Below are 27,085 nucleotides of genomic sequence, written 5' to 3'. Positions count from 1 at the left end.
TATGTCAACTCTGGTGCAGCAGAATATTTTTCCACTGGCATTTTAAATTGCTGCCTGCATCCCTAAGGACGGCTGGTTTGGGGAGGAGGAGGTGGAGGCTGTGCAGCTAAATACACTGATTCATTACCCTCTTATTCCTCTTCCTTTACCTCTCCATCTCTTTTCTAACAGAGCACCTGAGTTTTCTCATCCTGTAAGTTGTGGGGTAAGAGATCATTAAAGGTTAGAAGATGTTGGATTTGAGAGGTGGATTTGTTCCTCCTCAGGGCTTTAGGACTAAACTCGGGGATTTTGGCTGGCTTTGCAAATCAGTCAAGAAAAACTACCAGTCCATGAAAAAGTTTACAAGCCCATTGCTTATATATATATATCCATGTTATTCATATGGCCTAAACGAAATAAAAGGAAATTGCTTTTGTGAAGTTTCTGGTCTTCATTGCTTGGGCTTCTGACTTGTCTCAGAGGACTTGTTGAGTGGCTATTTACAATCCTGTCTTAGACCATGCATATATTAGCCTTAGTTCTGCCTTCCACCTATGTCTCCCCTCTCCCCTTTCCTACCCAATCCAGCTGTGTTTGGGACGGTGCCATTATATTAAATACTACATACTGCATAGTAGTGTACACACAAACATATTCAACAAGTGAGCTGCTGCGGTAAGGTGACTGAGAATGTGTGGTGTGAACCAGGAAGTCTCCGGTTCAAAGCTACTATAGCCACAGACTCACTGAATGGCCACAGGAAAGCCACTATTCTCTCAAACCCAACTGTAATATCTCCACACAGAAATGGTGCGTACATTACACATCTTTACTGCTGAAGCTACATTTGTTCTGGCCTTGTAAGCTGCTGTTGCCAAATCACTGCAGTTCAGTGTTTGATGTGTTGTTTATCCATGGTTTTTCAGATCTGTTTAAAAAATAAATAATATAATATAATATAAATCACTATTTAAGCACTAGCCTGTCTAGTGGGAAGAGGCAGAGTACTAGTAAGGCCTACTGAGCCTTTAATTGAACATTTTCTTCTTGTAGCTTCCACTTCTGTTATTTCTTCCTGTTCATTGTAACTTGGGGATTCCCCCTTAATTGCCCCTTAATTCATCAACTTCCGTTCCTTCCAGGAGGTATAGGAAGGACTGTTGGCTTTAGTTCCTGATATTCTTGCATTATTATATGTGTGTGTGTGTCTTACACAGTTTTATGCATGTTTAAATTATATTGTAAATCATTTTGGGGTGCCTCGTGAGAAGTGATTCATAAACGAAATAATATTGTTGGTGTTATTGTTGTTAATGCTAGTTTGGTTTCAAAGAAAAATAAATATAAATGGAAACTAGTAAGGCACTCCCCCACCAACAAAAGCTGACTAATTAAAGAACAATTCATCACTAATTCCCCAGCTGCTCTGAGAACAAAGCAGAAACAAAAAGGGCATAATGTGCAAAGAAAAAAGTTTTAGTGTAGAAGCAACCTGGATTCTCAAGCCTCACCTCCATTTACAGTATCCCTGCCTCTTGAGTGTTACTAATACCATTTATAGGCATAAAAGCGTTTTTTTGGAAACACATTCTTTTTGTAACAAAATATGGAAACAAAAAAACAAAACAAAAAAACCTTAACAATGTGTCTTATAGCTAAAGACACATCGTTACCAGGTCTTGTTGGTTTTTTTAATGAATGGCCACATTTGCCTCTGAATAGTGGGGCAAGGATATGTTAGAAAACTCTGACTCTAAGGAACCATATCTAGGACTTCTCTTTAGAAACCTTATTCAAAATGGAATGTATGTAACATAATTCTCTTATCTACTTAAATCTTTGTTATGTGTTCAATGCTCTAGAGTGTTTTTTATACATTGGGTTATTTAATGATTATACCTCAAGTTATAGGGGGACGCGGGTGGCGCTGTGGGTAAAACCTCAGTGCCTAGGGCTTGCCGATCGCATGGTCAGCAGTTCGAATCCCCGCAGCGGGGTGAGCTCCCGTCTTTCGGTCCCAGTTCCTGCCCACCTAGCAGTTCGAAAGCACCCTTAAGTGAAAGTAGATAAATAGGTACCGCTTTATAGCGGGAAGGTAAACGGCATTTCCGTGTGCTGCGCTGGTGCAGGCTCGCCAGAGCAGCTTCGTCATGCTGGCCACGTGACCCGGAAGTGTCTCTGGACAGCGCTGGCCCCCGGCCTCTTAAGTGAGATGGGCGCACAACCCTAGAGTCGGACACGACTGGCCCGTACGGGCAGGGGTACCTTTACCTTTACCTCAAATTATTATTAGGTAAAAGTTTCTGATTTATTTCTTAATCAACATTTAAATTTTTATTTGTTGCCAAAAGTAAAACTGAAATTACCATCCAGCCTGCAAACTTTATTTGCAGATATTTCTGTTGCCACCTTTCATTTATTCTGGTTTAGTACTGGTATTTTTTGTTTCCTTTTTACGTGTGTTTTTGTTCTTTTTACATGTGTATAATTTGATTGCATGTTGCTTTGAGATATTGTAGAAACGTGAGAAGACAATAAATATTCAGATAATTTCAAGCACACTCTCAAGTGCCTTAAAACAGAACAATATGAGTTAGCAGCTGGTTGCCATTTTTTTCAGTAACTGAAAAGCTTGCAAAATTAAATGAGGAAAAATTCGTTCTGACACCAGCAGGGGGGGTATGCACTTGTCTCTTTCTACCAGTTATGAGATTCACTGAGAGTTTTGTAATTAGCGGTTATTAAACTCTTGATTAGCAGGAGAGTTAGGTTAAGAGACATTTTCCTAGCAATATGATGATGTGATGAGGGAACCAGAGAAAGCTGCAGCCAAGTAATCAGTTTTCTATTTGAAAATATAAAGGGAACCCTTGCAGGCTGCAGTGTGGAAAAGCACTTTTTTCCTGCAGAAATGAGGAAAAAATGGTGGGCTGATTTGCTTTGTGTAGTTTCCTGTTGTCAGCTTGCATCAGACCCACTTCTTGCATCTTCATTTGCAAGCTATTCTTTCATTATGATGGGATCAGCACTAGGGAGAAATTGAATTCTGAACTTTCTGGGAATGGAGTTGGAATTTCAGCTTGCAGAGTCTGCTCATCCTTCCCCCTTCTTTTTTCAGCCCTGAAAACCTCTCTTCAGCTTCCCTTATCATGCTACTCCCATTGCCCTTTTCTTTTTCACGTTCTGCTTGTCCATACTAGATTCTCACTAGATTTCACCCTCTTGTGAAAAATACAGTAAATATATATGTTGAGTTTTTAATCTTAGTTCTGTGTTTCTCAAACTTGGGTCTCCAGCTGTTGTTGGACTACAACTCTCATCATCCCTGACCACTGATTGTGCTAGCTAGGAATGATGGGAGTTGTAGTCGAGCTAGAGATCCAAGTCCGAGAAACACTGCCTTAGTTGGCAACTCATGTTTAACAGGTTCCGTATTTGGATCAAGCAAGGACCAACAGCATTGGTTTTGGCCACTGACTTACCCCCATCCAAGCTAAGGGCAAAGGGCCCATTAACCCTCTCTGCAGCTGCTCTCATTTGCCTGATGCCTTGGATCATCCAGCACCGGAGCCAGCAGGTGGGATGGATAATAAAGAGACAACTTTGCCAGAACATCTGCTGCTGTCCACACTGGTGGAGAAGATTAAAAAGCCCCTTGCCCTTTACCTTGGCTTGGAAGGAAGTGGCTAAGATGCATAAGGAACAGGGTTTGGGGTTCAGGGACCGTGCTCGGGGCCAGACTTGGCTCCTGAGCTGCCAGTTGTCTCTCCCAGCCTTAATTTGTAAGGCCGCCTCTCTTCTAAGTGTAGAATAATGAGAGCAGACTATTTTATAAGTGCACTTTAAGGGTTCTGATCTCATAAAGCAGCAAATGGAGCATTCGTTCGGCAACTGCTGCCAACTTTCCCACTAGTTTAATTGAGTTAGAATGCAGCGCCATAGTTGCAAAGCTGGTGCATTTAATTAACTTTAGAAGACAGAAGGGCTGTAGCTCACTGGCAGAGTACATACCTTGCATAGAGTTCAAACCTCTTTCCAGGTTAGGCTGGAAAGGCACCTGTCTGTCACCCTGGAGAGCCACTGCCAGTTAGCATAGACAACACTTAGAGAGGTGGACCAAGGGAAGGAGGCAGCTGCTGCTCTGCCATATCTTGTCTTCCATGCACTTGTCTTGTGACATCAGTGGTTCTAGGTCACATGGGAAGAATCCATAATGCAGCTAGGCCTGTAGCTGGGGCGGTTAGAGGCTAGAGGGGGCTGCCATTTAATTTTCTGTGCCCCCCATATTTTTTAACCAATAATTCAGTCACCTGGAACCCATGTGTTTAAATGTCTTTTTGTCCTGGTTGTTGTTGTTTTTCTCAGCAAGTTTGTGAGTGTGAGAGCCATTTTTATTTCATTCCCCACCCCCCAAAAAATTATTTGTTTTCACAATAATATAAACAAACAAACACACAAAACAAACAAAACAAACATAAATCATAGCCTTATTAAAATTTACAGGTATTAACTTTGTTAAGTGACTTCCTCGCTTCCCCTTGGTTGAATTTCATTGCATGTCCTTTTAATTTTTATTTCATTTTTTGACCACAAGGCAGTTGACAGTAGCTACAGGTTTCCTTTGAGCAGAATGCCTCAACAGCACATCTTTTCTCCTTTTGCCAAGGTGGATTGTGAGAAAAAGGGGCCTCTTGAGAACCTGTCTTTTTCCCAGTCGGCAGTGGGAGAGAAATACATGTTAGGGGAGCTGGGAGAGGATAGAGAATTCTGGAGGCTTCTGTTGAACTACATGGGAAATCATTTGTGGCCAAGGAGGCTAGCAATCCTATACTCTCTGGGTTGCATTAAACTACTCAGAGTAAACCCATTGAAATTAAGTTTGCTAGGTCTACTTTGAGTAGGGCTGTCAGTGAATATCACTTATGCCAGTATATACGTGCGTTGATAATGTGACGTGTGGAGGGGACGAGAGAATTATGTTGAAACTTGAGGGCTGCTTGGAGAGAGGGGGGGATTTATTAAACCCTTTTCTCTTGTGAATCTCCCAAACTTCAACGTATTAAGAGGTAGACTGCCCCGAGCCTGGAGATTCCATGTAGCACTCCAGTGACAGATATCTTTACTTCTCCAGGTTCAGAGGCAGTCTAACTCTGAATATTCTGAAGGAGGCAAACGACAGAAAAGCACTATTGACTTCAGACCTTGCTTGTGGGCTTCAGTATTCACTGGGTGCCATAGGGAGAAGCAGGATGCTGGGTAAGATTAATCTTTGACTGATCCATCTTGCCCCAGCATCCTGCTTCTCACTATGATCCAGCACAGCTGTTCCTTACATTCAAGGGACTCCCATCTCTTGCAGGGGTGCAATTAGTGCCAGCACCATCCGTTAAGAGTTTGGGTGTAATCTTCGATACCTCCCTTTCCATGGAGGTGCACATTGCAGCTATAACAAAGGTGGCATTTTTTCATCTCCGCCAAGCTAAGCAGTTGGCTCCTTACCTCTCTCGCCCTGACCTAGCCACTGTGATCCACACGATGGTCACCTCCAGACTGGATTATTGTAACTCGCTCTACGTGGGGCTGCCCTTGAGACTGACCCAGAAACTCCAGCAGGTGCAGAATGCTGCAGCGAGACTCCCTATGGGGTCTTCACTGCGAGATCACATTCACCCGGTGCTATACCAGCTGCACTGGCTCCCAGTGAAGTACAGGATCAGGTTTAAGGTGCTGGTTTTAACCTTTAAAGCCCTATAAGGCCCAGGACCCTTATACCTACGGGATCACCTCTCCTGGTATGTCCCATGGAGGACCTTACGGTCTTCAAACAAAAACATCTTGGAGGTCCCAGGCCACAGGGAGGTGAGGCTGGCCTCAACTAGAGCCAGGGCTTTTTCGGCTGTGGCTCCGATCTGGTGGAACGTTCTGTCACAAAAGACCAGGGCCCTGCGGGACTTGACATCTTTAGGCAGGGCCTGCAAGACAGAGCTGTTCCAGCAGGCCTTTGGCCAAGGCAGAGTCTGACCCCCTCCTTTGGTAATCCTCACAGAACTCTAGCCCAAAGGTTGCCATTAATTTGATTCTGAACTGATTTTAAAATGAATTGATTTTAGAATGCTGTGTTACTTTTATTGTTGTTAGCCGCTCTGAGCCCGGCTTCAGCTGGGGAGGGCGGGATATAAATAATAAATAATAATAATAATTATTATTATTATTATTATTATTATTGCTTGCCCCCTTTGAAGGAAATTGTTTTTCTCTTTGGTTTATTAGAATCCAGGCTATTTTTATTTTTGCTAGCCTGTGAACACAACACAGTGCTTCAAGAATTTTAGCAAACTCTGCTGTTCTGAAGCATGAATATTTTTTTTATTCTGCATGCTATAAAACTGACCAAAAATGAAACATTTTACCCCACTCCTCAGCCTAAAAAAGTTTCCAGAGTCACTTAAAATGATGAGTACTAAGAGCAGACAGTCATAAAGTGGGTCTCCCTTTGAGTGGGAAATTTGTTGTTGTTTAGTCGTTTAGTCGTGTACGACTCTTCGTGACCCCATGGACCAGAGCACGCCAGACACTTCTGTCTTCCACTGCCTCCCGCAGTTTGGTCAAACTCATGCTGGTAGCTTCGAGAACACTATCCAACCATCTCATCCTCTGTCGTCCCTTTCTCCTTGTGCCCTCCATCTTTCCTAACATCAGGGTCTTTTCCAGGGAGTCTTCTCTTCTCATGAGGTGGCCAAAGTATTGGAGCCTCAGCTTCACGATCTGAAAATTTAAAATCATATAAATACACATACTTACTAGGGCTGTAGGAGAGGGGAGTAAGCACTGCTTCTAGCGTTGTTGGTTGGAGAAGGTGAGAAAGCATGTACAGAGAAGGGAAGGGATGATGGCTGGAATGTATTATGTTATGGCACAATGTATTATGTACATTGTGACATCATAGTGCTTTGTGTGGAGAGGAGTTGGGTTGATCGTCATGACAACCTGACCACAGTTATCCATGCCCTTAAAACATCTCAGATTGACTACTATAATGGGCTGCCCATGGGGCTGCCCTTGAAGACTATTTGAAAGCTGCATTCAATTCAGAAAGCAGCTTCTATTTTTCCACTTCCAAGTGATCATTTTGAACCTATTACACCACTAAATAAAGAACTTCACTGGCTACAAATCTGCTTCTGGGTGCAATTTATAGCACTAGTGTCTACCTTTAAAGCCTTTTTATAGTCTGGCACCATCACCACCATCATCATTATACTTATACCCCACCTTTTTGCCTGAAGGAAGCTTTGCTTCGCTATCAACTTGCCTACGTATTGAAGTTGTCCTCGGTGGTTCTCCACCATGTACCTCTGTCTCCAGAGTGGCCCAGAGAAGTTTGCCTGTTCTACCTTTTGTTGCTGGGCAAAGCACCCCCTCCTCTGGCTTTTTAATGTTGTTTTAGCATAGTTCATTTATATTTCTGTATTTTATCCTTTTTTGTAACATATCCCAGAAGCACAACTAAAGATTTTATTTATATATATATATATATATATATATATATATATATATATATATATGAAACTGATGGTGATACTACAATGTTTTCTGCACCCCTAAAAGAAGCCCAAGCTTGTAAAACAGCAAGCTAGAATAGGGGCAGGGGAAAGACCCTTGTTTGTGCTTTAGTGAGGATGTTTAAGGATTCTCTTGATTTAGAAAACTCAGGCATGAATGTTTTTCTGCTCACCTCCTGGTGTTCAACTCTGCTTTATTTTTAATGAAGCAGCCGAGGAATTGCTAATTCCTCTAGAATGTCAGAGCTGCGGAAAGGAGTTGGGGGAAGAGTGGAGAGACTTAAACTTCTCCCTTTCCCCCCTATGTCTTTGAAAAATCTTCCTAGAAACGTTTCTGTGAATGTAACTAGGAAGGCTGAATTCAGCATTACAGTGGTACCTTGGTTTACGAACTTAATCCGTTCTGGAAGTCCGTTCTTAAACCAAAGCATTCTTAAACCAAGACGTGCTTTTCCCATAGCAGCGGGGGACTCAATTTACAAATGGAACACACTCAGCAGGAAGCGAAACATGTTCTTATTCCAAGGCAAAGTTTACAAATCAAAAAACCTACCTCCAGGTTTGCAGCGTTCTTAATCCAAGTTGTTCATAAACTAAACTGTTCTTAAACCAAGGTACCACTGTACTGCTTCATCACTGAAGAAGAGAGAGCAATTTGAAGGCTAGCACACAAAACCATAGGAGCCAACACCTAGGGGCCAAGGGGGTCTTAGCCCCCTCCCCAATAAAATATTTGAGGGGGCTACCCCTCCTAGTTGATGGGCATTGCGATTCAGATGGCATGCATGCACCATATCATGTGATTGATTATGCTGGGCAGACTTACCTCCCCCCCCCCTCAGTATTTTAGTCAAGTTGGCAATCCTGCACAGAACTGAAAATACGTTTGTCCTGATTTCTCAAAGAGACCACCACAGAAATGTTATCCAGAGTGATTTCCTTATCATAAATAAAGTTTAATCTGTTGATTAAATAGGAGAGATTAAGATGTTAAACCTTTTGCATTGTGTTACCTGAATTTATAGCAGGCTTATACATAGCCACTTGCTATTAAGAATTAAGAATTGACTTCTGTTAAGCAGACAAAATAGCAAGCTTTGCAAATGTTGGTTCTGTTAGACCCCAAGTGACCTAAGAATTATATATAAGCGGACTGGACAGTAGGACTTGTGAGCTGGTAACTTTTGTTGAGTACTTTGCAGAACTGATTTATAGACAAGCTTAAATATGTCACTTCTATAATGCTACGCAACTCACACTGAAATTCAACTAACACTCTTTCTCCTCTAGTCTGCTTGCCATGTAAGTTAAGAATGATGGTATAAAGAATGCAGCACTTGAAAAAGTGATGTTTTCTCAACTGTTTTTGTCCAGGAAGACAGAGGTTAGGTTGAAACTAAGAAGAAAACACTGCTTCCACTAAGATAATATGAACATGAAAACTAAATCAGATGTTTTTAACCAAGAGTTTTGTGGCACCTTATATATTGGCAAACCAAATCTGACACAGAAAGTATGCATGTTATAGCAGTAGATGCAGTCTAAGTGGGGGGGGGGGGAGTATTAATTCAAAAGTGGAATTATTTCTACACGTCAGCTTCCCCTGCAGATGTTTAGCTTTTAGTTTTCAAATTGCAACAGCAATGAACTAGCCATCCATCAATCTCAGTGTTATTCATGTTGTGAATCTTTATTGTTAATTAGGAAAAGTGGGTACTGGAGGGCAGTTCAGATTAATAAGAGTCATGCAATTGTGCTGACTAGTTAACGTAGAATAGGAAAATTTCATTACCATTTATAGGTTATCACATATCTTGGTTTCCCATTCTCTTTTCTATCATTGTTTTATGGCAAGCTAGTGTTGGACACAGATAATTGCACACTAATGAGTGCCCTCTTTAATTCATCAAAGGTCTTTCGTATTGAAGCAGAGGTGACAAAAACAATTTATTTCTTGAATTGTAAGCTCTTTTGAATAGGGTGTAGCTGGAAATAAAGGTTGGTATAAAAGAAAAGAAAAATAATGCCACTAAATGTCTTGCTGATCGTCTTTAACTTCTGTTTTAAAGGAATGTTGGGGCAACTCAGAAATAATACACATATGATATAGTGTGTATGAACTGAGGCTACTTTTGTATTCTGGAGGTTCTGCTGATCTGATCACAGCTGTGAGTTGGAGGACATGGCCAAAGGTCACATAAAAGCTGTAGTCTTCATTGTAAAGCCATTATTTTGATAAGTGGTTAAAATAAATCAAATGTGTTTCCCTTATTTTCATTGTGCTGCATTGGCATGTTTTGTTCTAAATACAATAACTGAGTTTCTGAAGAGCACATTTGATCATTTTTATAGGGTCCAATGCCATGTGAATAATAGTCCCTGCTTGTACAGGGTGAGTCCTTCAAAAGAGACCCCGTGGAACATGTGTACTCTATCTATGGGGCTGCTTTTAAAGTTCTCACCCTGTACAAGCATATCTCTGTGCAGCATCAGAGGCCCATTCTTCTCCCTGGATAGAAAGTAGCATGTGACCTGACATACTGCCAAGCTTACCTGTACCTAAGATCTTCCTGAATCTGCTGCGTCTTCCCCTCAGCTTCCTTCCCATCCTGATAATGATGAGACAAATGTGTGTGTATAAGCAGGGCAATTCTGGTAGTTAAGGTGCAGTCTGGTAGTCAAGATCTCAAGCCAAGTCTCAAATACAGTGAAACATGAAACAGCTGTCTCCATTAAAATTCCCTTTAAGAACTTGCTTACATTTAAATCTTGGTAGTTTATTTTTATGTTTAAAGAGTCTTTCTCTCATGGCAAAAAGTCAAAATGATGGCTCTCAGATTCCGTGTATGCTCTGTTGGTAAAGCTGTGGGAGATGGTGTGTTCCAGTGGATAGATGTGTTATCGGCTTGGAGCCAGGTTTAAGTCCGTGTTCATTTCTGGGCAATCTGGATGACGCTGTGCCAGCTTTCACACAATCCACTTCAATCCTGCAGAATGTAAATAGGAATTGTAGTGGCCTATTTTACAGGGTTGTTGCAATGTGACTAAATGAGAAAGAAATTAATGCACATCTTGCTTCACAAAAGCTCTATGAAAACCACAGTGACTTTTAAAAAAGACAGAGCAACAAACCTCCTTGGTACTGTTCTTTATATTGCGGGTGATGCTGCAAACACGTTGGCTAGCTTGCTACAACTGTGCAGTAACTCTCAGTGAATGATTCCCTTTCTTCCTTCTTCCCAGGTTGTTAGCAGAGTGGCAGCACAGCAGGGCTTTGACCTGGACCTTGGATACAGGCTGCTGGCCGTTTGTGCAGCCAACAGAGACAAGTTCACGCCAAAATCAGCTGGTAAGAAAATTCCATTTTTCTTTCTAGCAGTTGCCTGTTGACAGAGAGAATCTTGACACACTTTGCTCTGCTGTAGGAAATGGATAGGCTTCTGCCATATAGTTTAGCATTACTAGTATGAAGTACTGAAACAGGATCCCTGACATTCATTCCCTTTCTGTATTCCTCAGGCTATATCATTTATTTGCCACACCAGCTGCAGAGAAGTGCTGCCTGGGTGTGCATGTGTGTACTGGACAGACAGACATTTTTTGTAGTTCTTTGACATTTCCAGAGGAGGGATGTTGCAAATATGATTTCCTGCTCCAAATAAGTATCCACTGAAAGTTTAAAAACATTATCATCCAATCCATAAAAAAGCTGCTACAAGTGGATACATGATATGATTATCAGTTAAGCCAACCACTGAGATGATTTGCAACAATGCTACTTTGTATTGCACAACAATACAAATGGAATGGGGAACATGATGCACTGTTAAACCTATTGCAGTTAACATGCATGTGTTGTGAACGTTGCATATCATTTTTTGCAGATGAGTGTCTTAAACATGATGTTTATGTGTGGGAAAGTGGTAATATCTATGGCAGTTAAGGAACAGGTTTCATTGTGACTGGAGAGACAAATAAAAATGGAAAAACTTCAGCAATGTGTGTGGCTGTTGTGGTGATGAGGAATGTCAGTTAAGCTTTGAGGTGTACGTGTGGTTATCTCTGGACTTTGTGTTGTTTCTTAATATGTTTTGGTTCTAAGAACTTCGATATATTAAGGGTTGTGCACAGGATTCTTACAGCAACTTTATACATAATAATTTCCCTTCCAACTCTCCCATTCCATTCTGTTCTTCTATACCTGTGATTCCTATCTAGCAGGGGCTTGGGCTAATGACCCTTGAGGTCCCTTCCAACTCTACACTTCTAAAAGGAGGAGTCTCTGATGTTGACGTCTTAGTAAAATTGGGTGAAAGAATAAAAGGAGAATTCCCTGGATGCCTAGATCCAGGTTTGAGGCAAGTTCTATTTGGTGAGAGAACCCCAGCAGAAATTTACAATCCCCAAACAGGCAGGAAAGCAAAGCATGGAAATATAGGCTGTTGGACCTTTAAAATACCCCCTTCTAAGTTACTTCCAAAGTCTCCCGCTTCCCTTAGCATAGAAAGAGGCTGTGCATTTGGAGAGTTAAAAATGGCTTACTTACAAACACGTCACATGCTTTATCAGCTGTGATCTGCATTGCAGGGAGGTTGGACTAGATGGTCCTTGGATCCCTTCCAACTGTAAAGTTCTATGATTCTAATTTCTGGACAGAGCTACATGTTTTGATGGCAAACATGTTTTCCAAATGCATGTTTGCTGGTTAATAGTAAAGAAATGACTGAGTTTGGGCACAGTGCTAAATTTTAGTTCAACATTATAAGAACGGGCCTTGGGTTCATGCACTCACCCCTTCCAACGTGATCACGGGGAGCAGAGTAGACTTCTGATTGAAATTTAGCATTATTTCTGGACCCAGAAAAATGGCAGCTAGTATTAGCTGTTGTTTAGAACAGCCTTTGACAACCTGGTGTCCTCCAGGTGTTTGGGGATGTTTCAGCTGGCTGGAGCTGATGCGTGATGTCGACCAAAATATTTGCAGGATGCCAGGTGTTTCCTAAAGTTTATGAATAAATAAAGGTAAAACCCAGATAAACTGTGGATACACAGCTATGGTTTAGAGAAGCAAGGAAACTTCAGATTGTGGTTAATCACCCTGGCTTGTTTCCCTGGCTTGATGTGATCATCAAATGAAAGGTGCCCTAGAAAAGGAGGAGGAGAAGGAGAAGAAGTCTAAAAGGGGTGGTAGTGAAGATTTTATAAACTTCCCAGCATAATCACCTATATGAGATTCTTACTAAGATCACACAAATGACTATTTACAAGCTTGGGTTATTGGAGAAAGAGATGTCTGCCTTAATCCTTCTCCATTAGTCACTAAGCCAGCCTTTCTCAACTTTGGGTCCAGGCCTGTGTAGAGAGAGCGGGCAGCCAGGTCCACTTTTCCTGGGCCTCAAAGGGCTCAGATAGCCCGGGGTCCCTGCCAGGGGCCTGCTGGATTTACGCTGTCATGCCAAGAACAAGACCCCTACCCTGGGCCTCAGACAAGCTCTGCACAGGCCTGCTTGGGTCCCTAAATGTTGTTGGACTGCAACAATGTTTCCGAGCACAATTCAAAGTGTTGGTGCTGACCTTTAAAGCTCTAAATGGCCTTGGTCCAGTATACCTGAAAGAGCGTCTCCACCCCCATCCTTCTGCCTGACACTGAGGTCCAGCGCCGAGGGCCTTCTGACGGTTCCCTCACTGTGAGAAGCCAAGTTACAGGGAACCAGGCACAAGGCCTTCTCAGTAGTGGCACCTGCCCTGTGGAACGCCCTCCCACCAGATGTCAGAGAACAACAACTACCAGACTTTTCGAAGACATCTGAAGGCAGCCCTGTTTAGGTAAGCTTTTAATGTTTGATGGACTACAGTATTTTAATATGTTGTTGGAAGCTGCCCAGAGTGGCTGGTGAAACCCAGCCAGATGGGTGGGGTATAAATTATTATTATTATTATTATTATTATTATTATTATTATTAATCCTGTGGCAGTGATCAGGGATGATGGGAGTTGTAGAACATCCGAGGACTCAAGGTTGAGAAAGGCTGCACTAAGCTCTCTGGACAGAATCTTCACAGATGATTGGATTTCCTTTAAATCTGGCTGTTAACAAATTTCCTAGTGAGCTATTCTATGGAGTGATGGTATCAAGTTTTTGCACCGTGGATCATACAGGAAAGTTACAAGAACTGCATTTTAAAAAATAGCTGTGACCCATTTGTGGAGCCCAACCATCAGTTAAAAGACTAATGTTTTAGTATTTAAGACCCTGCCCCGTCGTGTCTTTTTTCCACTATTTCTCAGACCAATAAGGGAAAATGAACTAGGGTGTATGGCTTTTCTCTGCCTTTTTTCTGGTGCTTATGAAATGGTTGTGAGTTCAGTTAGCATCTTGGTCGCCAGAAAGAAATATAGATACATTAGCTAGATTTATGGCTCTGTGGTTGTAAAGAGAGATACTTTCACGTGGATACAGTCAAGGCTAAATAGAGAAAAATCAGGATAAATTTTGACAGCAAGCTTCCAGCTGCACTTCCCAATACCCGCCTTTCTAAGAAGACAAGACCTCAGACATTTATACTTTGTCACTGATACAGCAGCAGCAGTGTGCTTGTTTTTGTGAGCTGAAATCTTGTTATTTGAACCAGTCACTTTTAAGAGTTGACATTTTGTGCTACTTCTATGCTGCCAGTTCGGAAAACATTTCCTCCACAGGGAGCTTGTTGTGTGAACTGTTACAAATAGCTCTGTATTTAGCATGATGGGCCTTCAGAGAACATCATTGCACAAGGGAGATCAACTTCCTTATCTTCTTAATAGATCATATCCAGCTTTTCTAATAGAGTAATGTTTTAAATGTAACTGGCATGAGGAAAATGTCACAGTCATGACAAAAATTAATTTGCCATTGGCAACAAATGGCTTCCAAGTGTTTGTACAATAATGGAGCTGGATTTGAATTAATCTCCATGTTTATTGGAGTGAAATTAATTCAACAGAATTGGTGGGGAAGTGTGCCTGTTCATTCAATTTCCATTTTGCAACTTTCTATAAGTTAATGACTTGGTAGTTGCTTAACTTGCCGTTTTTAATTTTAGTCATGTCAGGCTTTAACCGTAGAATGTGTTCTTAAGAAGTCATTTGCAATCCTTGAACAATTTGCGTTCATGATCCTTGCAACTCTGTAAGGCAGGTTATTATTATGATGCCTGTATTGCAGATGATGGGATGGGTACAGCCACCCAGCAAGTTCAGGATAGAGGTAAGATTTGAACTGGCAAATTCTCTGCTCAACGTCTCAGCCACTACACTACACCTGAAGTGATTCTCCTGAACTACTTTGGATCTTTTCTGACATTTAAGGGATCCTAGGAAGTCAGCTACTCTTACGATTAAAGTTACTTGCTATTAATCAAAATCTGCCCTTTTCATCTGGGACAAATATCTTTGTGTTTGGGGGCATTCCCAGGTGCCCGTCCAAAGTAACCCATCCAGGTACTATATTTTGACCAGTGCTCTCTTATCTTCTGCCCAAGATAGTTATCAATATCGCAGTGTTTGCTTTTCATCTGCAAGTCTTTACAGACTTCGGTTCCTGTATGATCAACTCCTATGAGTGCCATGTTGAAAAGTGTTTTATCTCAGATTTCAAAGAGAAAACACATGTTAGTGTAGTTATGGTCTTTTTTTAGAAGGGGACATTCTGCCACATTTTAGCTTAATGGTCTTCACATTTTAGAGCTCTTTGCTCTTCTTATTTTGGTAAAGAAATAATTCCTTTTGGGGTCATCTGTGTTGCTAACCAGGATTTTGAAGTGATGATTTTAAGTCTTATTTGTTTAGCCTAGCTAATCCCCAGTTATCCCTGTGGTTAATTTGAATTGTTTTTAAGAACGCTAAGGGCAGGAGTCAAGTGGTGTGAACAAGCATTCGAAAATTAGAGTGCAATCCTGAAAGAAGGATATAATAAAGTTGTGCCTGTGTTACGCCCTATGATCTGCTACTTTGTCAATGTAGCCTTGGCATTTCCTCCTTTATTAACAAGAATAGTGCTTAGTGTTTTGGAGTATTCAAAGCACATTGCCGGGCCTTTCCGTTGGGTCCTCTGGAGTTGGCCACCCCTCTCCGAAGCTGGGCAGTGTGCCAGGCTGGGCGCAGTGGGCTCCCTCAGGGGCATGCTCAGCAGGAGCCCGTGCTGATGCCAGGCACAAACGATCCCGTGGCATGCAAAAAAATGTGGGTGCCCTGCCCCTTCATGGGGAATGTTGTGGGGGCTGGAGCATCCACAGCCCCACACACTCAGCACCTATGAAGCACATCATATAGTGCATTTAAGGTGGAATTGTATTATGATCACCCTCCATATTGCAGATGGGGGAACAAAGTGAGACTGAAAGACTATTATGTGCCAAAGGCCACTTAATGCATTTGTTGATTTCCCATTTCAATGCCGGCCTCTTAGTCCCTGCAAGTTCTGCACTCGACTTGCTCCTCTCTCTTGGCAGGAGGTCAGATGCAACATTTCCTACCTTGAAGGTAAATGAAACACAGCTTCTTCTAAATACACATGACATTTGGTCCTGAAACAATTGTTAGCGAGTGGCATTGGCTTGTTACCGCACAGCAGGTAGGTCATGAGCTTGTTTGCTTCCACACTGCAGACCTCTACACTGTTTGACTCTACGCTGCCTCCCTCTTTCATTGAGCCACATTGAGACTGCATAATGGAAGAAGTAGGAACAGTATTGTCTTTCTGGGTCCTGGCATGACTCCATTCCCCACCACTCCATAGCTCATTGGTGCCTTTGCACAATGCTACAAATTCCTCCAGGTCAGACATGTATCTCTGTCTAGGCAATATCCATTATTGCTCCTTGATTTCTGCCTGCCAGCCTGCTAGACCCTCTGTATATCCAAGTATACCAACTTCCTTTGAAAGCTGGAAGGATGTCAGTTTCCTTATCAGTCTTCCTGCCCTCCCTCTTAACAGTTTCCTTGCATCAGACCTTGGCCTCCAATTGACTATGCCTTTGAATTGGCTCTTCCTTCAGGAAATTCCCATTCTTCATGTAGCTACCAGATCAAGGCTTCTAGTACTTACACTTCAGCTCTCTGCATGTTCAGGTGCCAAAGCCCAGTGCTGAGAGTACATATTCAGAGATAATGACAATAAAAGCAAAAGTCACATGCATATCCTTTGTATTGTATTATATTTCCTGTGTAAGGTTGTAATATGAAGTTCATGCATTCTCCCCAAAGTAGGTTTCCTTTGTTACTCTTTCCATCCAGAGATGCTTATTCAGATTGCTAGAGGAGAGTCATGGTACCCTCCAGATGTTATTGGACTCCAGCTCTCATCAGGTGGACCACAGCATAGCTAGTGGTCAGGAATGTAGTCTAAAACATCTGGAGTACACAGTATTGGCCACCCTTTTGCTAGAGGTTGAAGCAAGAGGAGCATTGTCCGCCTCCTCTATATTTAAACAACAGAAGGTGATACATTGCTTTCAAAGGATCTGTCTCAGCAAAAATAGATATATTCCTTTTGGCACTTATTTGGGATGGGGTGGGGGCTAAAAGAAGGAAATAAACCTGCTATACTTAAATGTTTTACAGAATAATTGAATGGTGTGCTGTGGTCCGTTTGTTCATTCCTCCTGGTGCTGCTTTGCTCTTGGCAGAAGGGCAAGCAGGGGCCAGGCAAGGGGACTGAGTGCAGGATGAGATCACACACGAAAGCTTTGTCAGTGAGAGACACTGTTTGATATCTCTGCAGGCAGATGAAAGGGAGAGGGGAGGTGGGAGGAGCAGCTCCAGGGCAGGAATGTGCAGGAGAAAGTACCTTTGCAGATACTGAAGCAAATTAATCTTAGACCACCTGGATAGGAGGCTCAATGTGAGATGTTTGATAGCAGAAATAGCAGTTCTGTTCTTTCCTTCAGCTCACTTCAGATGTCAGCCAAATTTCAACCTTGATAGAGTCAGTGACTTTATTAATTTTTTAATATAGTGAGAGGGGAGTGCCGCTAAATCATCATTGTGATTGTCAGCTTTCTTAAAAAAGATACTATTTAGTAGTTTTGAATGTATATGATTAGGTAGTGTTACAAAGGATGTGTCTTGTGGTACAGTCACAAGAGTCATATCATGCCTGTATCACTTTAGGTGGAACGTATTGCATCTTTGACTGGTTCACCGTGCTGCAACCATGTCAGGAAAAAAGAATTTTAGCTGCCTCTTCAGTATGCTAACTTTCCATCTGCAGTGTTTTTGGTTTTGTTCAAATGTATGAAGCTCTACCTGCAGTCTTCAGTGGGAGAATCCAGGAAGGGGCAGTGTTCAATTTGGCCATTGTTCTGTAATTTGTCAAGATTGCTCCTTGCCCTTCAGAGTTTTGAATAGGGTTTCTGTAATATTTAGTGGAAGTAAACTTTTTAAAAAACTAACACAACTTGGTTGCTCTGTTTGTTCAGTCTGTTTGTTTCCTAAGTTATTTTGAGTGTGTCTGGGGACGTGGCTTAAAGAAAGATGAATCTTATGTTTGTGGTGGACTAAGTCTCTGTGGGTTTTCTGTTTTGGTTTTGTGTGTTAATTTTCTAAGAAGTCTCAATTTAATATGCTGAGAATGACATGCTGGCAGTAAAAAGGGAGGGTATATACACCCTGAAGGCGGGATTCAGACAGAGGATGAGATGAAAGAAACAACAGTTTCCTAACAGAAATGCCAAATGTGACACAGATTGATTTAAAACTAAGGTTCTCTGGCTTTGTCTGATTCAAGATCTGAATTCCATAGTATGAGCTTGCCTCTTTGTTGAAATTTTCCATGTTTGAAATCCTGGGTCAGTGCTGTGTGTGGAATCACTTCAAGCTAAAAGAGTCAATTTCAGTTTTGTCATTGGCTTTAAACAGGATAAATGTCTTTTGGAAGAATGATTGTGGTCAGAAGCATAGAGTCCTAATGTATGATAAGCCAATAAGTATCGAGTTCCTTTCCTCTTTTTTCCTTTTAACCTACAACGTGTCTCCTTGGCTAGGTCACTTAACCTGCTTGCCCCTCTTACTTTCTGCTTATAGGAAATTACCTCATGCAAGCAATCGTTTGTTTTTACACAACCAGGTGTGAGGTATTATGGAGACTAATCACCACTGGGGCAGGGGTAAGGGGATTTCTTTCATTTCTGTAAATTGGTAATATTTCCCTGGTCAGCCACTAATTATGCCTAGAGAGATTTGATGGCTCTAATTATTGTGAGGGTATTCATATCAGCAGAGTTATAACATCTATGAGCAGTGTTCAAAATTTGCCAGGCTTTTTGTGACCCACATGGTGATCACAGGATGCTAGGTTGGTGACTGACATTTCCATCTGGTTTGCCCCTCTACTTTTCTCAAGCAGGTAAGCAGAAGAACTTATTTATTGCATTGAGATCCCACCTTTTTCTCCAAGGAGTGGTAGATTGTCCATACCCCTCCTCAGTTAATCCCTGCAATGACTCTGTGAGGCTAAGAAGCTAGTGAGGGTTGGGGCAGGCAGAAGGCTAGAGGAGGAGATGTGAAATGAGGAAGGTTCCGAGAAGGAAGACTGAGTGAGGGCACTTTATTGGAGAGAGAACGTGGACAGGTCAAGGAGGTGGATTGAAATGATCAGCTGCTAAATCTTTGCCTGCAAGAATTTGGTGGAAGGGAGATTCCGTGTAACTCCCTCTGTCCCGTTATAATGAGCTGCATCTTCCATATTCTCTCATGCATGATGTGAAAATGAGTGCTAATTCTCCTTAGAAAGCCTAGGAAGGAGAAATAGGATGAAGAGAATGGTGGTCTGTGGAAGGAACTTTGACTTCAACAAAAAAATTACGAGGAATAGATTGAGCCTAGATTGATTGAATAGGTCATGGAGTTAATGCACATGCATCCAAAAGTTAAAATAGCAATACTAGCGTGGAAAAAACTGGTAACTATTTTAATAAAACTTTGAAGGCACTTCTCAACACCACTGACAAATAAGCCCACTATATCTCTTAAATGGGACAAAGAAATACAAAATACCAGTCCAATGTTTTTGCACACACAAAAATCACTTGGTCTCTTTACTGGTAGCTGTGATGAAAGGAAAGGAAGAATAATAATTTCACATAAGGGAAGACATGTTTCTTGGGGAATTTTTTCCAAAGTCGGAAAGAACATATTTTCAAGTCATCTTCATGAATTTCCATCAGTTAATCTAAGACCCTTTGTAAAAGAACCAATTGATCTAACACAAGCCACACCAGTCCTTGTGCAATGGAAATGTATAAGAACCCATTTTCATTCATTTCAGACTTCATTTTGGAGAGGCTTCAGCATACCAGGTTCTTCCCTGGGGATGTTATTCTGAATATTGAATATCTGAGTAAAAAGTGGGACAGTTGGTTTCCTGTATGATGAGCTCTCCTAAATCAAATTTGTCTTCTTCGCTTCAAACATCATGGCTTTCCCATCATGGAGGGGGAACCCTAACAAATCATATTATTTGATGTGCTTACTGCAGAAGCAATTTCATTAAGACAAAAAAATATAGCAGCTTCTAGGATCCCAGTGTGAAAAAATGATTTGCTGCTGGTCTAAAATGAGATCTGTAGATGCAAATTGTTAGGAATTTGTAATGGTCGTTGTCTCCCGCTGGAAAATATTGAACCGTCCTCATGGCCTTGAAATACAAGACCGCAATGTGAAAAGGATATTTTAAAAAGACAACTGGGTGTTCTCTGTAATACTGCAATCCAAAATGTAACTTTCTCCAAACAGTAAGCACTCATGAAAACTCGACTGCTATGTATCATCCTGTCAAATCCAGTTTTTTGCTGAGTTGGTGGGAGTTATATAGGGCCTTGCCCTATTGCTGAAAGCCATCTACTATCTGGGGCAGCACTTCTCAACCTGTGGGTCCCCAGATGTTGTTGGACTACAACTCCCATCATCCCTGAGCTCTGGCCTTGCTAGCTAGGGGTGATGGGAGTTGTAGTCCAACAACATCTGGGGACCCACAGGTTGAGAAAGGCTGATCTAGGGTCTCCTGTGTGACTGTGAAGTAGCAGAGGCTCCTTCACTGACCTGATAACTTTATCATCATTGTTTACATTTTTTTTATTACATTTATATACCACCTATTAATAGAGTCGAAGAGTTGGAAGGGATTGTGAGGGTCATCTAGTCCAACCGCCTGCAATACAGGAATCTCAACACACAGCCCCCCCATCCAATGTGAAACCCTGCTTTGCTTGCAAATGTTCTAGCAGTTTTATTGCTGCACATATTGTGTGTAATTGTTTTTATATTAAAAAAACCCCACTTTTGTTCTTTTTAAACAATGCGGATAAATGTTTCTAAAAGCCAGCCAAAATGCAGAAGGATAAAATAATTTTTAAACCAGAAGATTTAAAAATGCTACCCAAAAGATCATATTATGGGCACCATTTTGGGGAGGGCATTCTATACAACAGATGTCACCACCAAAAAGTCCCTCTTCCTTGCCACCACACACTCTTGGTCAGGGGAACCTAGAGAAGGAGCTCTGATAGATTATGGCAGTGCTTTTCTTTGCGGGGGGGAGGGAGACACAGGGGTACACATACCCTTAAACATGTTGTGAATCTAAGTTTGGCCTCACTGAGGGGCAGTATTTCAATATGAGTAGGAAAATGAGAGCACCACTAAAAAAATTGGGGGGGGGCACTGGATTATGGAAGAACTTCCAGTTTTTCTTTGTTAAACGGATGGTTGTCTTTCACTTATTATCCTAACCTGTTATGATAGATCCCTAACTTTTCTGACATACCTCCCATTTCCAGTGTGCACTCACTCGAGGACTAGAGCAACATGGTTTTGGAATCTTTTCAAATTATCAAGTCCTGAATGAGGGGTTTTTGGGGTGGCGGTGGGTCTGGAAATGTGCTATTTTATTTAGCTAGGGCTCAAACATCAGAAAGAATATGTAAGTTAGTGTTGCGGATAAGCCAGAATGGACATAACCAAAGTGATGCTTTTAGACTCAAAATGCTGAGCTTACACTGACTAGTTATAATCCTTTCATGGCAAGGAAGGAAAAGATGAAGAAGAAGAAGAAGAAGAAGAGTTTGGATTTGATATCCCGCCTTTCACTCCCTTTAAGGAGTCTCAAAGCGGCTAACATTCTCCTTTCCCTTCCTCCCCCACAACAAACACTCTGTGAGGTGAGTGGGGCTGAGAGACTTCAAAGAAGAGTGACTGGCCCAAGGTCACCCAGCAGATGCATGTGGAGGAGCGGAGACTCGAACCCAGTTCCCCAGATTACAAGACTACTGCTCTTAACCACTACACCACACTGGCAGATCCGGGGGGGGGGGGTTGGAGCTAGAAATTTTGAAAAACAGGAATGTTTGTTCATACATGTTTAATAATGAATATGTACTGGCTCATCCGAGCAAAAAATAATAATTGCAATAATCAGCATAGGGAGCACTTGCAGCTCATGTACAGTACATGAAATGTATTTAGCATTTGTAAATGCTGTGTAAAGAAAAGGATATTTGTGTGTGTAAAATTTTCATCACACATGTTTCCACGGTGGTTTAAATGGTTTCAGTGCTCTTTTTCTGGCAGTCTGGGCGCAATTCTAGATAGATACCTCGTTATAGGAAAGTATGTAAGCTATGGGGCCCCCTGTGAGGTTAGCTGGTACCTTGAAAGCTACATTGTGCAGCCATAAACCTCACAAAAAACTAGAGAGAATGGGGAAATGTAGGAGAGAATTGATTTAAAGACGCCTGGCTATCTTAAACAAGCATTTATATTAATTTGGCTTTTTGTGATTCAGATTTTAATACCACATAAATAAATAAGTAACACACTCCCCAGCTTTATCTCATTAACGAACTGGTAGTTAGTTTTTTTCCCCCTACCCAAGGGGAAGATGCAAAGGACACTATGATCTTCTCCTTACACAAGCAGTCTACTCATGGGACCTTCTGTAAAGCCTCCTAAATTAGCTAGGGCTGATTGTTAAGCTTTTAAGCATTGTTCTCTGCTTAAATAACATTGTAAATTTGCCCTGATGTACTAGCCAAGGGATTAACCAGAGAGGGAGCTCTGCAAAATATCAGATTTCTTCCACTTTGTAAAATTCATGCCAGAGGGATTGATGGGCTGCTAGTGAAGTTAATAAAGTTATCAACAGCAATTAATTCAAAAGGGGAAAGCAGGTAAGAGAGCTAAATAAATCATCACTTTTATGTTAAAATAATGTGTTTAACATTCTGATCATTTACACACATCTTCTAATCTTTACCTGACAGCCTGCAAGTTAAATATTTAAGACTCCTTAAGGAAGTAGAAATGAAATAGGAAATGTGGGTCATTGTGTGTGTGTGTGTGTGTGTGTGTGTGTGTGTGTGTGTGTAGGGGGCGGCATATATGAAAATTGAAGGATTACTTCCTTTCTGCAAACTGTGCCTCTTTCAGGTCTACTGTGGGTACATGACTTGAAGGCCCCCAAAATCCTCGAGTTTCTATTAATGTATACTTATTAGAACTCATATTCACATTTTCATTGTCTATCTGAGCCCTGTTTGAAAGTCTGTGTTATGCTTGATAACTTTGGTTGCTCAGGATAACTCTCCATTATTAAATCCAGTTGAAAATGGATACTGCCCTCATATTCAATTGTAGTTCAATCATATTTGAAATCACCATGATGATGATTATTATTATTATTTTAGCTTTAAAAAATGGGGGGGGGGGCGAAGCGGGTGACTCAGCATTAATATTCTGGTTTTTATTTTCCTTTTTCTCCTAAACACACAGCGTACGATGTGACATAATTGGAAGTGCTTTAATTTTTCTCAGTTCCATGTGGTCTTCAAACAACTTCCTTGTATGTTGGTGGCAGATGTTCAAAATTGCTTCCTACCAGTTAAACATCTGGTGGAAAATGTCCAAGTGTTGGGTTGCGTATGTTTAAAGGACCAATTATATGTGCATGCCTTTTTTCCTTTAGGGACTCTCTCAAGAAAAAATGGAAGCAGCTAAAATGGAAGCTCTGCCATGTGACTAAATGCACAAGTGGCTCCAATTTATTTGGCTCTGTGTGGGGAGAATATATGGAGTGACTATTTAAAAATATTCTTTCTTGCTCGTTTTCAGTGTCTGGGTTGGTTCACTTGGGAAGAGGCAGTCCGTGAGGTATTGCGGTTCTGAGCTGTTTAAGGCTTTATAGGTCAAAACCAACACTTTGAATTGGACCTGGAAGCTAATTGGCAGCCATTGTTGTTGGGCCAGGATTGGTGTAATACAGGGGTCAGCAAACTTACTGCGCCTCAGGCCGGTGTCTCCAGCACCGATTGGGCGGGGGAGCGCATGCCCATACGCGTGCGCACACGCTTTTTCCTGCGCACTTCCAGCTTGGAGGTGCACTGGAAATAGCTTGTGTGCATGTGCACAGGCCTCCTCTGACCCGGATGTGCACCAGAAATAATGCTTGCTCATGCGCACAAGCTGTTTCCTGTGCTCCTCTAACCCAGAAGTGGGCAGCCGTGCAGCGCAGTGCCGGTAAGAACACAGGTCGCTGGGGGCCAGATAAATGAGTTCCTTGGGTCTTATCCAGCCCGCGGACCTTAGTTTGGGGACCCCTGATGTAATATGCTCAAACTGTCTTGCCAGAGTGAGCAACCTGGCCACCAAATTCTGTACCAGCTGAAGTTCCCAAACTTCCTTCAGAGGCAGTCCTACTTATAACACACTGCAGTACTCTAACCTAGAGGTTACCAGAGCATAGACAACAGAGGTTAGGCTATCTCTGTCCAGAGGGGTGCAGCTGGGCTACCAGATGAAACTGATGGAAAGCACTCTGCACCCCTGAGGCCTCCTGAGCCTCAAGCGACAGCAAAGTATCCAGAAGTACCCCCAGTTTACGCACCACCTCCTTCCGAGGGAGTGTAACCCCATTAAGAGCAGGCCACCTCCCATCCATCAAGCCTAGGGAACCACCCACTAACAGCGCCTCAGTGTTATCTGGGTAGAGCTTCAGTTTTTTGGATCTCATTCAGTCCATTACTGAGGCAAGACAACAATCCAGCACATCCACTGCCACACCTGTAGATTTAAAGGAGAAGTAGAGCTGTGTGTCATCAGCAGATTGCTGACAGCGTACTCCAAAACTCCAGATGACTGCACTTAGTGGTTTCATATAGATCAGGGGTCAGCAAACCTTTCCAGCAGGGGGCCGGTCCACTGTCCCTCAGACCTTGTGGGGGGCCGGACAAATTCCTATGCCCCACAAATAACCCAGAGATGCATTTTAAATAAAAGGACACATTCTACTCATGTAAAAACATGCTGATTCCTGGACCGTCCGTGGGCCGGACTGAGAAGGTGATTGGGCCAGAACCGGCCCCCTGGACCTTAGTTTGACTACCCATGATATAGATGTTAAACAGCAAAGGGGATAAAATTGAGCCCTGAGGAACTCCACATTGAAGGTTTCACAGTGCTGACTATCACTCTCCAAGTATCACCCTCTGGAAACAACCCTCCAAGTAGCACTGGGACCACTGAAAAGTGTTGCCACCCACCCGCAACTCAGACAGCCGCTCTAGAAGGATATAACGGTCAATGATATCAAAAGGCCATGGAGAGGTAGAGGAGAAATAACAGGGGCACATTACCCCTGTCTCTCTCCTGACAGAGGTCATTGTACTCAGCGACCAAAGCAGTTTCTGTATCAAAACTGGGCCTAAATCCCAACTGAAATGAATCTAGAAAATCAGTTTCTTCCAAGAGAGCCTAGATCTGGTCCACAACCGCCTGCTCACGAACTGCTTAATTTTAGGTACATTTAATATGAAACATTTTAACATTTAGAGCCAGCACTTGGAATTGTGTTTGGAAATGGATCAGCAACCACTGCAGCTGTTTTAAAACTGAGAAGATATGTTTAATGCAGCCATTTCTAGTTAGCAACCTAGCAGCTCTATTTTGAGCTAACTGCAGTTTCTGAACATCCCCACATGCAATGCATTGCATTAGTCCAAAAGCAACATTACCAGAGCATGTGTAACTGTGGCCAGGATATTTCTGACTGGGAGGGATTTGCAACTTGCACACTAGCCCCAGGTTGTGGAAGTTACTTCATGCCACTTGGGTTTCTGAATATAAGGCCAAAACAGATTTTATAGAGGGAATTCTATTCAGAACAAGCCAAATACCACCACTGCAATTTAAAGTGAAAACAAAGCAGTAAAACAAACAATAAAGCAAAACAATAAGAAAATTAATAAAAGGTAGGGGCGGCAGCAGCAATTAACAAAGGTGAAGAGACATTCAAGCCTGTAATCATGGCTTATCATAGAAATAATAGTTTTCACAAAATGCTGAATATGTGAGCATTTGTACACATTCCATTGGAACGTATCCCTCCCTCTGCAATTGATGCACACGTGGAAAGGCCGTCAAAGTGCCTGAAGAAAGCATCTTATGTGAGAGGATGGCATTCATTAAAGTTTCACTGTTCTGATGCATTTGTAATTCATTCACTGTTCCCTTTCCAAGTATTTGGTCTCCAAATCTGTGGTTTGTATTGCCTCATTCCCACCCAGCATTACTGTGCTCATATTTTTGGAAAGAATGGATAGCAAGAATTTGTTTTTTCAAAGCAAAAGCTGGAAGATAGTAACCTGACTATTTACTCCAGTTGCACCCTGGAGCAGGAACTTTTGGCTTGCTTGCCCCAGTTGGACAAGAGAATATTGGCAGGAGTCTTTTTTTTAGTGGCTGCCGACCATCTGAGTTTGCTCCTGTGCCATCTCTCCTACGTGATTGGAAAAAAACACAATCCTTTTTTTTAAAATTGTCTGACAGTTCCTATATCAAACAGCAATGTATATTGCCATCACTTGGCGATTAACGTGTATTCATGTCGGGCATTAATGATTTAATGCACGAGTGCCAGGGCTTCAAAATGCAGGAAGCTTGATGCTTATTTCTCTGTATAGCCACTACGTTTTTGGTAGATTAGCTCTTAAGAAGCTTCCTCGTTTTCCCTCTCTTAAACCCATAAGATAACAACATCAAGACTTGTCAAGGAATAGATGATTTGTCTGGAATCTATGTCATGAAGTGGTTTGATATGGCTATGCAACGGTATGTGTCAAAAGCAATAGTTTTTAGCAGACCACAGGCACAAACCAAGAAGGTCTCCTGCACAAGCCCCATACTTGAAATTAACACTCCTCCTCCTCATTTTAGTTTGGTTCACACAGGAAAACTTGTCATATTGTGGATGCTGTATCAATCAAAAGGGAACAATAGTAATCATTTCTAGCATCAATATAATGCTAAAGCATTAGAGCATTTGATGACTTTTCCCATACCTCCATTCCATATTCTTTTTTACTGTAGCCCAGTGAGGCAGGTCAGTATTATTAACATACCACAGATGTAAGATGTGGGTGGGTGGGTGGGGGGGGGGAGAGAGAGAGAGAGAGAGAGAGAGAGAGAGAGAGAGAGAGAGAGAGAGAGAGAATGAGAATATTGGTGTACCTTCG

At 41.9% G+C, this 27,085-nt stretch overlaps 1 protein-coding gene and 1 long non-coding RNA gene across 12 annotated transcripts in view; one reads left to right on the top strand and one right to left on the bottom strand.

Annotated features, from left to right (window-relative positions):
* ZMIZ1 (zinc finger MIZ-type containing 1) overlaps positions 1–27,085 on the top strand; it is a 363,974-nt gene that overhangs the window by 235,145 nt on the left and 101,744 nt on the right. For all 11 annotated transcript variants that reach the window (XM_081913507.1, XM_081913513.1, XM_081913514.1 and 8 more), the window contains one exon: positions 10,788–10,893. In XM_081913507.1, coding sequence (XP_081769633.1) covers positions 10,788–10,893 — 106 coding nt within the window. The remainder of the gene's footprint in view (positions 1–10,787; positions 10,894–27,085) is intronic.
* LOC309371291 lies at positions 791–4,259 on the bottom strand. Its single transcript, XR_014169019.1, has 2 exons — positions 3,994–4,259; positions 791–910 (listed from the first exon to the last, which is right to left on the bottom strand). It is a non-coding gene; the product is annotated as an uncharacterized lncRNA (long non-coding RNA).

The sequence above is a fragment of the Podarcis melisellensis genome, assembly GCF_964234715.1.
Source record: "Podarcis melisellensis genome assembly, chromosome: 5".
Taxonomy (NCBI): domain Eukaryota; kingdom Metazoa; phylum Chordata; class Lepidosauria; order Squamata; family Lacertidae; genus Podarcis; species Podarcis melisellensis.
This window is presented reverse-complemented; position numbering and strand designations above follow the sequence as displayed.